Raw genomic sequence first — 16,284 nt, forward strand, 5'->3', positions numbered from 1 at the left:
ATCCTGCACAATATAAAACTCGATCCTATTGTGTTTGTATACATGTCAGTTAGTGAGGTAATCCTGTCGAAAGATCTCAATCCCGATTCAGAAGAATGGGTGCAAAACAAAATCTGAAGAGGCGGATAACAGACACTTAGCGTTCCGTCCTTTTCTATCCTTAAGAAAGGTAAAAGGAATTTAACAGTTGATCGATTGGCTGTTTACGCAATAACGTACCTATTCCATTACACTGTTAGAGTAACGGGATTTTATAGCAGCTATTTCTATTTTTCTGTTAGTTTTGTTAACTTTATTAAACACTGGTAGATGAAAGGGGAACATTCGGAATGAATTTTTAATTAAGCTCACCACCACCACACCACTTGTACAAAATTTATTATGTTATAAAGAATAAATAAATAAATTTTTGGGAATGTTTTCTTATCTGTATAATGTGTAGAATAATTATTTTGTATGTGTACCTAAATTTATTCCTGACTCTGCTACGATGAGAGATGTTAAAATGTTTTGCAAGTTATAGATATTAAGTCCTAAATTGTTTGTGGTGAGAAATAATAATAATAAATAAATAATATAAATTTTTTATTTTGATTTAGTTGGAATTTATCTATTAATATTTAATATTAGTATTGAATTAGTCATATTAATATAGTTTTTTTTTTATACAACTTAGAATGGCAAACAAGCTGACAGTCCACCTGATGGAAAGTGGTAACCGTCGCCTATAGACATGAACAGTACCATGGACATATCAGAGTATACTATTTCGCCCATGATACCCTCCATGCGTTGCCATTCCTGAGGACTCAGGTGTTATTCCTCTGTACCCCGTAAATTCACGCTATATCCCATCCTTCAAACCGAAACACAGCCATGCAAACACAACTGCTTCACGGTTGAAACACGAATGGGACAGAGGTAACCAAGCAATCGACTTTTGTACAAAGTCTCCATCTGGTACATAACAAAATAATTGTAAAATAAAGTGTTTGCATAAAAATACTAATTTCTGTGAATCTTTATTAAAAAATAAACAATAAAACAACCATATCTACTGTCTATCATATTCTATGTTGTAAAAATAACACAATTGTATACTTACGTAGTTATACCTTCCAAAGTTATTGAAAAAAAAAGTATCAATAGATGTTTAGGTAAGGAGATACATCAGCGCGTCGAAGCACAACAAAAGAACCTCTTGAAGCTCTCGAGTCGAGAGTTCAAATTAACTGGAAGTAACAAGATAATTGGTGAGAAAACTCATCGAGATGTCACTTCTATTCAAGTGCGCTCTTGTTGATCTTTGAAAGCAAGACCTTTGTTTTGTTGTTTTTTTTTTTTATAATACGTTTTCGAATGCAGTGATTACTTGCTCTGTAGTATCCTACGCATGAGGATGACATGAATAAAGTATGCTAAAATTTATATCTAAACTATCATTTATAAAACAATAATATTAAAAAGGATCCAATTTTATAAAACAGTTTTTATCTATACTAATGTTATAAAGAGGTAATATTTGCTTATTTGTTTCTTTGTAATGGATAAGCTCAAATACTATTCAACCGATATATTTAAAGTCTTTCATCTGTAGAAAGCTACATTATCAGTGAGTAACATAGGACATTATTTTTGGAAATTCTATTTACCCGTGCGAAGACGGGCCGGATAACTAGTATAAGTATAAAAGGATCAAAAGAGATTAATTTAAATTAAAGATATGGATATAAATGGACACTTATTTCGTTAAGTATAGCTTAATAAATAATAAGTGTTGTTTATTTTACTAAACTTATCTTGCGTTATCTTGCGGTAATCCATATGACTAGTTAGGTATTTGATTAGAATTATTTTGTTTAAGTGCTGTTTATTGATAATAATTATATATTTTATAATTATTATACAGAGTGAAACAGGACTTTAAGGAAATATTCTATTAGTGGAACTGAAAATTACTACCGAGAAACACAAGTAAAAAACGACAGAAAAATTCTGTTTTACACATTTAGTAGTTAAAAGCGTTTTGGTAATATTTTTAGAGTCGACATCTTATTTATCACAAGCATATTTTGTGGCTTTGCTTGCTTTTATTTCGTATAAAACCATTCAGATTTTTAAACGTAATCGAGAATTTATCGTATATGTATGTAGTTGGAATACAGGAAAAATGCAATTATTTGATTCACTAATTTATTTCAATAAAAATAAAAATTCGTTACAAATTGACCTTAAATCTAACAATAAATAGTAAATTCAATAAATATCACGAACTGGAAATGTAAAAGGTGAATTAGGTACTGTATTTGTATATTTACAATTTCATGGAATGATGCATTAATTATTGAACTAGAATATACATTTTTACCTAAATTTAATACTGATTGTTATTAACACTTATTCTATGGTATATTTAGATACGTACTTATATTAAAGGTACTATGGACATTAAAAAATGTATATTCCTGGAATGTACCGTAAAGGAATGTTATGTTTTAAATTCTATATTTATTTTTTTTCAAAATTTTATCAAAAAGGATACATTAATGGCTTGAGTCGATAATTTCAGCCTTGTTAACTTACAAGTGTAGGTACAGTTACAGGTAAAATCAAAATCGTTTGTGATACGTAAAAATAATCAATAAATCAATCATTTATTTGCAAAAAAAACATTACAATTTACTTAAAATAAATGGTAGGTCTTCTCGCATAGAATGTTTGCCTTAAATTTGCATGACTGTAAATTTTTATGAAAAATTATTATTAAAATCCTTTTATTATAATTATTAAATATAAGATTCTACCCATGGTATATAACACGTTAAGAAAAAAAAATTAAAAAAGATAAAAAAAAATATTCCGTCACCCATTCCATATATTATCTGTGCCCATACTAACTCAACATTTGAGTACGCCATGTTAGTATGGGGGGACCAAAATTTATTTCCACCCATATTTCCCTTAATTAATATTTCCTTTCAAAGGAAGCTAACGATTTTGATTCCACCTTGTATATCATATCTTATTGGTGTTGCAACCATATACACGCTACGATATCCGCTTACCATCATGCGGATCACATGCTTTATTGCTTGCCAACCTAGTTACATACATATTACATGTTACATGCATTCAAAAGGAATAGAATTACTATTTCTATTAGGTAGTTTTATGTCATTAATTAACAAGAAATAACAAAGTGACACGTTTGGAATGAAAAATTATAATTAAATAATTAAATACCTAAAATACGGACAAAATAAAACTTAAAGCTTTGTCTCTTATTATAAACTCCAAGTAACTCTGTCTGTATGTATCTTTGTTATATTTTTAAGACTAAACTAATTTAAACATTAAAAATGCCAAAAATTTGGGATGTCGTAGTTTATATGACATTACTATTAATTCACATAGACAAAGTCACAGACACTGGGTAGTTTTTTTACGTGAAAGATAGGTGCATATTTAAAATGAAATGTATAACATCAAACTATTTTCGCTATGCCAAAAACTTATTTTTTGACACCAGATTAGGTACATTATCAGAAATAAATGTAGTTCCTTTTCTGTACTTATTCAGCGTGTACTCCCTGTGTATTGCCATTATCAAATGGCAATTAACTATGTATTAAATCTGTGGAATATGTTATTATGTTATAATTATCTAAAATGAAAATACATTTTTTTAAATATTTTTTTGTGTACATATAATTATTACTGTTATATTTTTGAAATCTAAAATTTGTTTTACTATAAATTATTTATTACTAGCATTTATGTATAACCAGTTGTTTCTAAAAGACTTTCAATAAAGTATTTAGATATTAGTGTTAAGTTACATTTTTTTTTAAATTTAAAGAAATCACAATTTAGTTAAACCAGATCATATACATCTAGATAGAGTGCCCAGTGTCCATAACGTTCCAAAAATTGTCAGTCAACTGTCTGTAATGGCGCCATTTTCTTTAATATAAAGTGTATTACTATTCGGGATTCGAGTAACAGGTAACTGTAATATTTTGGTATATATATATATATATATATATATATATATATATATATATATATATATATATATATATATATATATATATATATATATATATATATATATATATATATATATATATATATATATATATGGTTGAAATTCACTGACAAATTAATCGTGTTCATATATATGACAGAAATTGATTCATATGAGAATAAATAGGTTGTTTTTGATGCAATGATTATAAAGAGACTATATCTACATGTATATGATATAGCAATTAATTATAAAAAAAGACGTAACACTCCAACATCTAAAATGTGTTTGTGACATATTTGAAGTTTTATCAATAAAGAGTTTGTATAAATACAAAAAAGTAGGTACTTATGTATAGCCAATACATATACAATCAATTGGCAATGTCTTTTAAATTAAATAAAGTCGAATCATTTGCAAATCGCGATCCATTTGTCATCCCTACACCTCTGGCAGTCAACTCTACAACACCAGTGGAATGTGCAGTTACATGGCTTTATACTGGATTTCCTGATCAGGGCATGGCCTCGTCCACAGCACAGAAGGTCACATGAACCAGTGCGGGTCGTTCTGCCAATACGGCAGATGCGACCTGTGGTGCCTGCTGAATCAGTCCTGGGGTCGGCCTCACAGAAACTTGGTGATCTGGTAAGTGTTTTCAAAAATGATTTTATTATTTATGCAATTTACAGCTGATTTCAAAAAAAGGAGGTTCTGCGTTCGGTTGTATTTTCTTTATGTTAGTTACCTTATAACTCAGTCAGTCAATCAGTAAACTGATTTGGAATTTTTTTTTTTTTAATTTGAATTCGGTTTTATTTTTTTTTATATTTATTACCTCATATCTCTGTCAATTATAAACTGTATGTAAGTACTGTTTACCTGTAAATGCTTTTACAACGCGTCGGGTCTCGATTGTGTGTTTAAAAATAAATATACCCTGATTTGAAAAATTCTTTTTTTATCTGAAAGGTTATACTTACAGATTGTTCTCATAGATATTTTATCAAAATCGGTTAAATAGTATAGTTTCTAAATTAAAATAACTGGTTTTATTACAATTCCGAAGTCGGTTTTTTTGGAACACAATCTTAATTGAATGATATCTATTGAATTTATTAGCTGACCTGACAAACTTTGTTTTATCTCTCATCGCAACTTACTATTTTTTTGCTATCGAGATAAATACTAGCCTATTTCTTAAGCTGGATCAAACAATATTCATTTACAAAATTTCATTAAAATCGTTTAAGCGGATTTAAAATGAATATCCTGATATTAGCTTTTTGTATAAGTCACTAAATTGATGATAATTCTAACATAGGTAGATATTATAAGACTTACTTTTCGAAAAACAATAGACTGGACTTTGGTGCCGGGCGCGCCCTACTCCGCCTTCTCCCTCGTGGTCGACCTTTTAGCACCATCATGCCTTTATTTAGCTCCTCTTGTGCGACCATCAGTGCCTGAAGGCAATTTATAAATTTTTTAAATAAATCTATACTAATATAAAGAGAAAAAATAGATAGATACTCTTTATTGTTTCCTCCAAAAGATTACAATAGTAAACTTATTCTAGACATTGTTTGTTTATTTGTAATTTTTTTTTTATACAACTTAGAACGGCAAACAAGCTGATGGCCCATCTGATGGAAAGTGGTAACAGTCGCCTATAGACATGAGCAGTACCATGGACATAACAGAATATACTGTTTTGAATAAACTCAAGAAGTACATGCAATTAAAATATGGTGACACAGCGACAGTGACTAGTACTGAATTGTTGCATTTACTCATTGCAAGACATGCCTCACTCACACTCACCCTACTCCCCTATTAAAAGCAAACAAATACGGCAACACGGTAGAAAACTACACTAGGCTACGAGAAGCGATCTATTAATTTGCCTGAAGATCCCTCGTTAATAGGTGAAACACGTGTCGCAAAACGTGCATGAACAAAATGACAGTCAGAGATTGATGGCTAATATGGAAGGTTATAGATCTTCTGGTAATAATAGTGGTAGTCAATCTTCGAGTGTTGGCAGTCACACACATATTAATGGTAGTGGAATTAAACAAACTAATTTTAATCAATTAACCAGACGTATAGCCTTGAATTTAAACACTGTTTTTAAAAAATACTCATAAACCATTTTGATACCTATGGTACTCTTCGTACGCTGCCATTCCTAAAGATACTTAGTCACGCCTCCGTACCCTGTAATTTAATTATTTAAATTATTTCGTGTGCTTGCCTTTCTATACTGTCGTTTGATGGTTGATGCTACGACCCTGAAGTCAGGAGTGGCTCTCCAACACGTCCTGAGCTGGCAGCTTCCTGAGAGACCGTGACATTTGCAGCGCACTTCCATATGCGATGCCAGTATCTGTGATAAATTAATAATAAGGAAATAGAAACGATTCAAGATTTTCCATAGTACAATTTCCATATAGAGACAGAATACGAATACCATAGTTTTTTTTATTTCCAATAGAGTTGGGTAATATTACTTATATAGTAGTTACAATATAAACGCTCGGTTGTCAATCAACCGACATCATAGGTAAAAAGTTTGTAAAAAGCTCATATCCAATTGGTTAAAAACACTTGACTATGATGCTAGAGGTCTTACTTATCCCACAGATGTGAGAAAATAACTTAAAGACCTTAATTTTTATATTAATGCGTACAAACACAAAGACACACAGCGAGAGACACGCATGCACCTACAGACACACGCATACATACAAGCACACATACTCGCACACACACACACACACACACACACACACACGCGCGCACACACCTACGCACACACACGTACACATACACACAACTTCCAGATTAAATTATATTTATTTATCTCTTCCTATAAATTATATTTATTACATTGAATTCACTTATTATATTACAAGTACATATTTAGTAAGTAATCAATATCTGTGCAAGAGAAGAGATATTAGAAATAAATCCTTATATCTACCAATTATATAACATCGATTCCAAATAATTGAGATAAGGGCAAAAGATTAAGACGATGATGATGATCTACCAAATCAGCGGGTCTACCATGAAATGAAATTTCTGAAATCAATTTCATGTTTTTGTTTATGCCAAAATCGGACCAATAAATGGAGTTTAACATTTCGTTCGTCATACATCCTATCATAAAAGTCAAAAGGAACAATATTTTAACATTTTTAATATTTCCAAACGGCATGTATGTAATTTTAACATCAAATTTCTGTTTCGTTTAGCTCCGAAATTTCGAACAACATTTTATGGTAGGCCCTCAGTTGTCAGGCTAGAGTGGACTTCTTCTAGGGAGAGATACTTGTGTACAAGGAAGTTTTGTTTTGTAATGACCATATTTTTTATTTATATATACTAGTTTAGTCCGCGACATTGTGTGCGTGATTTTTTTTTTCTCAAACACACTAAACTATTAGAGTGAATTCCTAAAATAGCGAACGCTGCGTAAATACTGCGTGTAAAGTTCTGAAGACTGCAAATTGTCAAAAAGTAGTATTACCTAGCATAATTGCTTCGTTATTTATTCATGACGAATTAATTGCGCCATTCTTAGTCTATTTATCGAAGAAAAAAGATACCTACCTAATTAATGTATTTAATGTAATATTTTATCTATATAGGCATTAATAAATTTTATTTTACTATTCATAATACCTCAATTAAATTAATACCCACATACGTGTTGTTATTTAAATAAAATCTGTGGCTACATTGTAAACGTGTTGGATCAGGTTCATAACTGTAATAAAATAAAAACAAGAACAAATCGCCAGACCCGTTCGATACACGAGTATAAGAAAATAATAAATCTGAAGTGTCCTAATACGTGACCAAATTTGGCGTAATTGCACCACCACCCACCTCACTAGCCGTACCATTTACATAATTAAACACCTCGCGCAATCACGCTGACGTCTTAATTCGCCAGTGCCGCCAGTCGAACAATTTCCCAAATTGAGTCTGAGCAAAAATTCAAATAAATCGGACTTTCGGAACGCCCCACACCGGTCAGCCTTAATAACCCGGTATTAAGAGTGTTCGCGATAGAATTCGCCACCCAAGACGTTTGTAATACGACGTAATGAAGCTGGAATATTAAAAATGGCCTCAACCGCTTATTATGTTCTCACCTCTGCGGGCGGCTCGTGAAATACTGCGGGCTAATATGGGCCCTCGAGCGGCCGCGTTGGACGCGCCACCATTCTCAATAGCCTTTAATAGTGGCGCCATCTGCTATTCGAATGTATCCTGCTAGATTGTTCTGTTATTATTTCAAAGCCGTAACAGTTAGTTTTGTGCTGTCAGTAAGTATTTTGATTGAAATGTTTTGTGGAATTATCTACCCACTAACAATAGATGGAACGTGACTAATAAATCGGAGCAGTCAAATTGAGGTTTGCGCGGTCTACACGTATATAATATATGTACCATATACTGCCAGCTTTTATTTTGATTTAATTTATCTATGATTTTTACGTCTTAAACTTACAATATGAACATAGAATATAGCATACAGTTACAAATACTATGCTTATGTTTATGTTTGAAGTCTTATTTTCAAATTTTCATCGACCATACATGGTGATGATGATGATGAGTCTTAAATTTTTATCACTATGTCTTTTATTTCTATTAAAAAGAAAAGACTTCAGTTGTGGCCAAATCAATTATTTTGAATTAGAAAGTAAACCACTGAACCAATTCTGATAATATTTCTATGAAACCTATTTGTAAGTATACCCTTTTAAATAAAATAAGGTTTTTCCAAATCTGTTTACAACTGATGAAGTTATCAAATAAAAACTTAAAAATATAATCGAATGGTACACCTCCTTTTTTAAAAGTCGATTCAAAAGAAAGAGTATTCTTTTCTTCTATAAGACAAGAAAAAAAAATCGAATATACCAAGTTAATATGCATGTGGATATGTGGGTAAATCTTTTATTTTGAAGAAGATGATGAAGACTTCTACTCAGAAGTGGGATAAGTGGGATAAGATGAAAAACGACCAATTCAACTATTTACCAGAGGGAGACTTTGTACAAAAGTCGATTGCTTGGGTACCTCTGTCCCATTCGTGTTTCTACCGTGAAGCAGTTGTGTTTGCATGGCTGTGTTTCGGTTTGAAGGGTGGGATATAGCGTGAATTTACTGGGTACAGAGGAATAACACCTGAGTCCTCAGGAATGGCAACGTATGGGGGGGGGAATCATGGGCGAAACAGTATACTTTGTTATGTCCATGGTACTGCTCATGTCTGTAGGCGACGGTTACCTTTTTCCATCAGATGGGCCATCAGCTTGTTTGCCATTCTAAGTTGTATAAAAAAAAAATGTAAAAAAAAATTTTAATAATCTGTATTAGCCTCTACATTTATTTAATGCGTTAATAACCTTCATTTTCTTGTAGCTCTAGACTAAACATGATGTCATTATGTGGTCGGTAGCCATATAACATAATAATACGAGTGTTGTAAACATACAATTATCTAGAACAACTCCAATTAAATATACAGACACTATGTAATTTTTGTTTGATGTATGAATATTTTAATTTAGAGGTGACTTTGTCTGAGTGAGTGAGTTAACTTCTGTATATAATCTATCTAGCTGTGTAGATCTAGGCATAGAATAGGCCATCCCTTTTCCTAGGCTTCGTAAGAGGCGACCAAGGGAGCTTATGGTGGAGGAGTAGTGGCAGCGTCCTTCTTAAAACGTCTCAAAAGACCTAACTGTAGTTGCCAACCAGCTTGGCAAGCGTGGCAACTACTCGCAAAATCTTCCAAGGGTTAGGCTTATGTTCAGCAGTGGTCAGTTAACGGCTAATACAACATATGTTTTATCTGATTTTCTATGGGTTTGTGTAATATTTGGGATCATATATATGACTTTATAAATGTGGTCCTATACCTAATATATAAAAATTTCGTCACGCCATTTGTTCTGCGCTGAACAAATATCGTAAAAGTCTCTGAATCTGCTCAACTGATTTTTTTTTAATTTTTATATGCATTTTTGTGTATTTTATAGGGTTTCGTACCTCAAAAGGAAAATAGAAGCCTTTTTTGTCTGTCTATCTACATATTTGTCTATTAAATCTCTTGTTTTCTGGAATACGTGGAGATATCAAGCTGAAATTAATGTTAAATACTCAAGTCGGCAATCCCTTATAGCTGTGAAAATATCTAACTTCTAAGTCAAGGCAATCGAAATATAAATATATTTCGATATTCGCAAGGGATTCAAAACTTATAGGGAACTTCCTGTTAACATCGAATCATAAAATTTGGCAAGAAGCAATGTCGTTTATTTGTAAATAAAAGGTAAATCCATACTTCATCAATTTGTAGTTACAACTAAAAGAAAAATTTCTTAATATTTTTTTTTTTTTTTTCAACTATATTTTGTATGAAATCCTTGGTGCGCCGTTAAGATTCGTACTTGGCCGGTGTTTTTTGTTTGCTCTAACTCGAGAGAGAAAAACAATCTTAATTTATTTCCGATAAGAAAAAATGGACCCGGCAGTAGGCGGTAAGGGGCAAAGCAATATTTGCCGGGTCAAGTAGTGTTTTTATAAATACAAAGTAGAAATTTAGCTCAATAGATTACATCTAAGCTATATTTACAAAATACTGTTAAACTTGGAATAACGGTAATAATTAAAATCCATTAATAGTATTAAATTTTATTAAAGTTAGAATGGCAATGGAGAATGACGCACCTGATGGAAAATGGCAACTGTCGCCTATAGATATGAACAGTATCGTGGAAATAACAGAAAGCATACTGTGATAGCCATAATATCCCTTGTGCTTTGCTATTCCTGAGGACTAAGATGTTTTTTAAAAGATGATAAGATGAAAATGGGATGGTGGCCCTGCCTGTGTTGACAGTATACGCTGGCGGGACACTAGTGAGGGATTATAGTTGAGAATGAAAGGGTAGGTCAGTTAGCCCATCGCGATGAATATGCTTGGAATTCAACACGATGGTTTCCAGAGAGGACCACTTGGAGGTCGACTTGGCAAGGTATATTGCTAGCAATGGGACAGGTAGTCCCCATTACTAACAATTTTTTTCCTCCGGACTTAGGTGTTATGCTTCTGTACACTGTAATTTCATTGTCATATCTGACCCTTCAAACAGAGACACAGTCATGCAAGCACGGCTGCTTTGCGACATTAATTCGAGCAGGACAGAAGTATTCAAGCAGCTGACTTTTGTACAGTCTTTTTCTGGTAAATTAATTATTGATTCTATATATTACAAAGTACGAATTAATGATGCTAGTAATATAATTCTTAAACGTAACATTTAGTATCTCAAGTTAAGTTACATTAAGAAAAAACTCAAATATAAATTTGTTACACTTAGTTTTAAACTTTTTAATAAAAATCGTGAATCATAATTTAGTTTCCGCAATGACTAACGCTAATTTATTTGTGACAAGCGCATCTAATTCGCCACCTCTCCACGATTGGTTAGTGGATTATTTGATTTTAAAATTATACTGAAAACTTGGTGGTCTTTTAACTTCTTTCAAATATTATTTTATTTGTTTAAGGCCACCTTGTAAGTTAAAAAACAAATTATAATTAAAAATTTAAATAAATAGTTATAAGGATCTAAACGTAGGATCAAAGAGAGTATTGATAAATATTGTTTTCCATAATAATATATTATATTATAATAATAAACAATGATTAAATAACCCTTTGGAATAACGTTTTGAAAGCTAATGTTATATTCAAGTAATTGTGGTTCATACTACTATAGTTCATGTCTGGTAATTCATATAATATATATTAGTCTATTTTTATGCCCGCTACTTTGTACTCGTGGATTTCAGTAGGAAAATCAAATAAATAGACCACTTATAGACGACATATCAAGGTAAAATAAAAACCATTTTTAAGAGATCTTCAGAAATACACCTGTGAAAACCGTATTTAATTTAATGTAGTAGTTTTTTTACGTAATGAGAGAACAAATATACAGACGGACAGGCAAAATTTCCAAAAAAAAATATTTTTTTAGCATCTGTTAGTCGTATTAAGGCCTCTCTAATTAAATTTTCTTAATTATTTTCTACGTACAGACATCATCGAGTTATAATTTTATTAAGTAAGACGTATGGTGAAATTAAAGAATTTATTATTTAATAGTATCTTAAGTTATGACTGCCATTTTACAATAACTCATCCATTCCATACACTCACTAATTTTTTTTAATACAACTTAGAATGGCAAACAAGCTGACAGCCCACCTAATGGAAAGTGGTAACCGTCGCCTATAGACATGAGCAGTACCATGGACATAATAGAGTGTAGAGTTGTGTAGTGTTTCGCCCATGATATCCCTAATGCGTTGCCATTCCTGAAGACTCAGGTGTTATTCCTCTGTACCCTGTAAATTCACGCCATATCCCACCCTTCAAACCGAAACACAGCCATGCAAACACAACTGCTTCACGGTAGAAACACGAATGGGACAGAGGTACCCAAGCGATCGACTTTTGTGCAGTCTCCCTCTGGTGATTAGACAGTCAAGATTCACCTACATAATATTATTTGGACAAATTGTATTAATGCATCAGTTTGAGTTAAGTTTTAACTTAAGTTTTGCTGTTTTTATATATATTTTGTATCATTATGCCGTATAGGGGAGGACACTGCTTATCCTGAAGTACAGGATTTACCTATTTAGAGATAAGGGTTTCATCTATGTTTAAAGACATTTGTAACATTTATTTTGAAATAAACTTATTATTATTATAGGAAGATGAGATAAGATGATATAAGGTAATACACTGTTAATTGTCGTGATATTTTTTTATGCAGTTGGCTAATTTTACCCATGACTTTATTCGCGTGACTGGGATTCTTTATTAAGCCCAAGTTCTACTTAATTCCATACACGAGTACTACCTAAGTGAATGCCAAATGTTGTGAATATTTATTTATTTAATAAGGTTCACATACAACTTTTACATTTTACATGCAACTTAATAACACAAAAAATAATTTTGCCTAATGTAAAAATCTTTTATACGCGAACACCACATGCACTATTATAATATTTAATAAATCATTAACAATAACAGTAACAGTAAAATTATCTGAATAATAAGTAATTATGAACTTATGTCTAAGATTTTCCGCAATAAGCTATATCTGCTGTTGGTGGGTCCAAAATTGATACATAAATAGATAAACAAACAAACATCATATTTATCATATTATTAAGAATTAATTACATTGATGATCGTATATTATTATTATTATTGTCTTTGGGTTTTTTTTTAATTAATGCCAATGGAATGGTAACCCCGCCTGCGATATCGGTATACGCTGACGGGATGTCAGTGAGGGATATTAGGTGAGGTTGAAAGTAAGCCAGTTAACCTATCATGCTTTGGTTACTTATGTATTTATTCTTTATTAACAACTTTACAAAAAATTTCTGGTATAAAAGGCGGACTAAATACTAAGTATATGGCATTTTCTCCCAGTTAGCCTTTGGCAAAACAGAAATGTAATGCTGTGAAAAATTAAAAATTATTGCAGGTAAACAATTATACATGATTATATCCGTGTTATACTCATATTAAAGACATGTGATGTAATCATCAACTATGCTCCCAAATTCTTATCCATATCAGGCATTCTTAATCAGGAATACAAATATACTCGTAGACGTAACATAATTAAAATATGGCATTAAAACTATATTTAAATCGATATTGAACAGTCATCGGGACATAACAAAATATTAACTCATCGAGTCGATTTTTTGTAACGTAATTATCACCTCCGCTCTCTAATGTGGTACCTAATTTCTTGTGTGGGTCGGGACGCGAGATCTTTTATAGTCCCGCTGGGGGCTACGTGTCACACCGTACTGTTGCCTAATAATTTATTTCTGCAATTATATTTTGCCCCATAAAAAACTAATTGAAACTCGTAATAAAATTTGCAAGCGACCAAGGTCTACACCATCATGTAGGTATGTATAAAAAAAAATATAAAAACATGTTCGGTTTCGAGTAAGTTATAAATGTAAAACTGAATTTTTGTTCAATTTGTATTTTTCGTTATGAAATTGACACTTACACGTACAATTTGCTATGAAAAAGACATATACCTAGTTATTTTTATCCCGGATGTAGTAAGTAAAATATACCTATGTAATAATTATCATGTAATAAGTTTCAAAAGCATGGCAACTATTGGCAAAACCTCCAATAGAGGGAGGAGGGAGCAGTGGACAATTAACAACTGATATGGTATGGTATAGTAAGTTTCATAAAGGTTGAATTTCAATTGTAAAGGTAATAATTGTAGAACATTATGATTAACATAAGGATAGACGGAAAGATCGATCGATGTTATAAATTGACTTCATTATGGCCACCTGTGGTGGAATAGTCGAATTTGACTAACTTAATTAGTTAAATTAATAAAATTTTAACATGTAAATATTTGCTATAATAAATTTTATCTTTAATCTATTTTTTTTCTTGTGTCAAGTTTTCCGGTTAATATTATCACAGCAGAAATGTCACGCTCGAAACAGAGCTTTTTTATTTATTTATTTATCCTTCAACTACATGTAACATATATATATATATATATATATATATATATATATATATATATATATATATATATATATATATATATATATATATATATATATAATTCTTAAAATATATACATTAAGAATTTAATTTGATTTTTTTTATATGTTGCGATTGATTGATAACAGTGTGATTGCGTCCAACTTTATTTTGACATTAATAAAAATATCATCGCAGGGGTTATTATAAGCGAGCGTGTCTAACAGAGATCTCACTGGGAGGCTGTTAATTATGTGCCTACAAAACAAAATGGTAGTATGTAGCCGGAACAATGGTCAAGTGTGGGGTCCAGACCACCGGCCTCGCCTACCTCTACCTCAATTTACCTTCACGCCGTGATAGGTTATGGTAATAATTGGATATTAAAACATTTGGAAATGTACCGTTCCATATTTAATAGACTACGCGAAAATAAATCTATTTAATTTGCGTATGTCGTGCAGTAGATACTATTTATAGGGATAAAAAAAAACTGAAAATTAAGTTTTTTTTTTATATCACGAAGGTGGTAAAAAAGCATACAGCCCATCTGATGGTGAACGGTTACTGTAACCTTTGGACTCCTGCAACATTAAGGGTGCCACGTGTGCGTTGCCTACACTAAGAACAAATGTTAAATTTTATTCTTTTTATTAATGTTATAAATGTGAAACTATGTTTTAACAATAAGTATAGATATTGGGGTTGATTGTAAGCCATATTTATTCAAATATGTCTCATAAAATGAAATTTTAATTTTGAAAATCTTTATTGTAAGGACCAATATTAGCTAATTTCCTAATAGATATAATTTAAAATTATTATAATTTTAATTTATGATGGTCCATTAACTATTAATTTCGCAAAATTATCAAATAGAAATATTAAATTAAGTAGGCATGTTTGTTGCTCAATCATGCACGTGTTTGATTGACTTTTTGTACGCTGATAGATTATATCTCGTTTTCATATATTACGTTATTGTTTTTTTTAATATTTATTTAGCAAGTTTGTTTAATTAGTAGTTAGGTAATGCGCTTGTTTTAAAAAAAATATTACAATAGTTCCCTTGTAGTGTTATTTTTATATATTGTTTCGAAGCAAATTGAATATGAAACACAAAAATTTTATTCACATATACCGTACTGCCTAATAATGCATTATTAAAAATAATAATATAATTACCTTAGTGATAACTAATTATTATAAATATAAATCCATCACCATTATTTTTAATTTCGCATAAACATCTTTAATTTTGCCATCCACTTGAAACCTAAACGGTGCGTTTATATATTATTATCTCATAAAAGCAACATTGTAACATTTTGTAAGTTTCGACTCTGCTTTTATTGCAACCACACACTGTTTAGTCGTAAAATGTCATACTAAACTACGTGTTAATAGTAAATTATAGTAAATTAAGTAAAATTTAAATTCTATTTCGCATATTCCGCTACTGGGTTGATGTCTATATTAACATAATCATCTTTATTAGTTTGTTGTAATCAAATTAAGTTGTTATACTCGTATTGTTATATAATGTGTGTAACAGTTAGTAAAATGGTGAGAGAACATAATTGTTTTGTTTTCCTATTGCCTT

The 16,284-nt window shown here is 31.2% G+C and overlaps 1 protein-coding gene across 1 annotated transcript in view; it reads right to left on the reverse strand.

Annotated features, from left to right (window-relative positions):
- Positions 1-4,198: 4,198 nt before the first annotated feature.
- The window catches only part of LOC113517049 (protein Wnt-10a), a 42,895-nt gene continuing 30,809 nt past the window's right edge, over positions 4,199-16,284 (reverse strand). Inside the window, exons 4-6 of the mRNA XM_026901569.3 lie at positions 6,285-6,416; positions 5,372-5,493; positions 4,199-4,672 (exon numbers count right to left, since the gene is read on the reverse strand). Of these exons, the coding sequence (XP_026757370.3) occupies positions 4,438-4,672; positions 5,372-5,493; positions 6,285-6,416 (489 nt within the window). The 3' untranslated portion in view covers positions 4,199-4,437. The remainder of the gene's footprint in view (positions 4,673-5,371; positions 5,494-6,284; positions 6,417-16,284) is intronic.

This window comes from Galleria mellonella, unplaced genomic scaffold, assembly GCF_026898425.1.
Source record: "Galleria mellonella isolate WM207_F2 unplaced genomic scaffold, CSIRO_AGI_GalMel_v1 utg83, whole genome shotgun sequence".
NCBI lineage: Eukaryota > Metazoa > Arthropoda > Insecta > Lepidoptera > Pyralidae > Galleria > Galleria mellonella.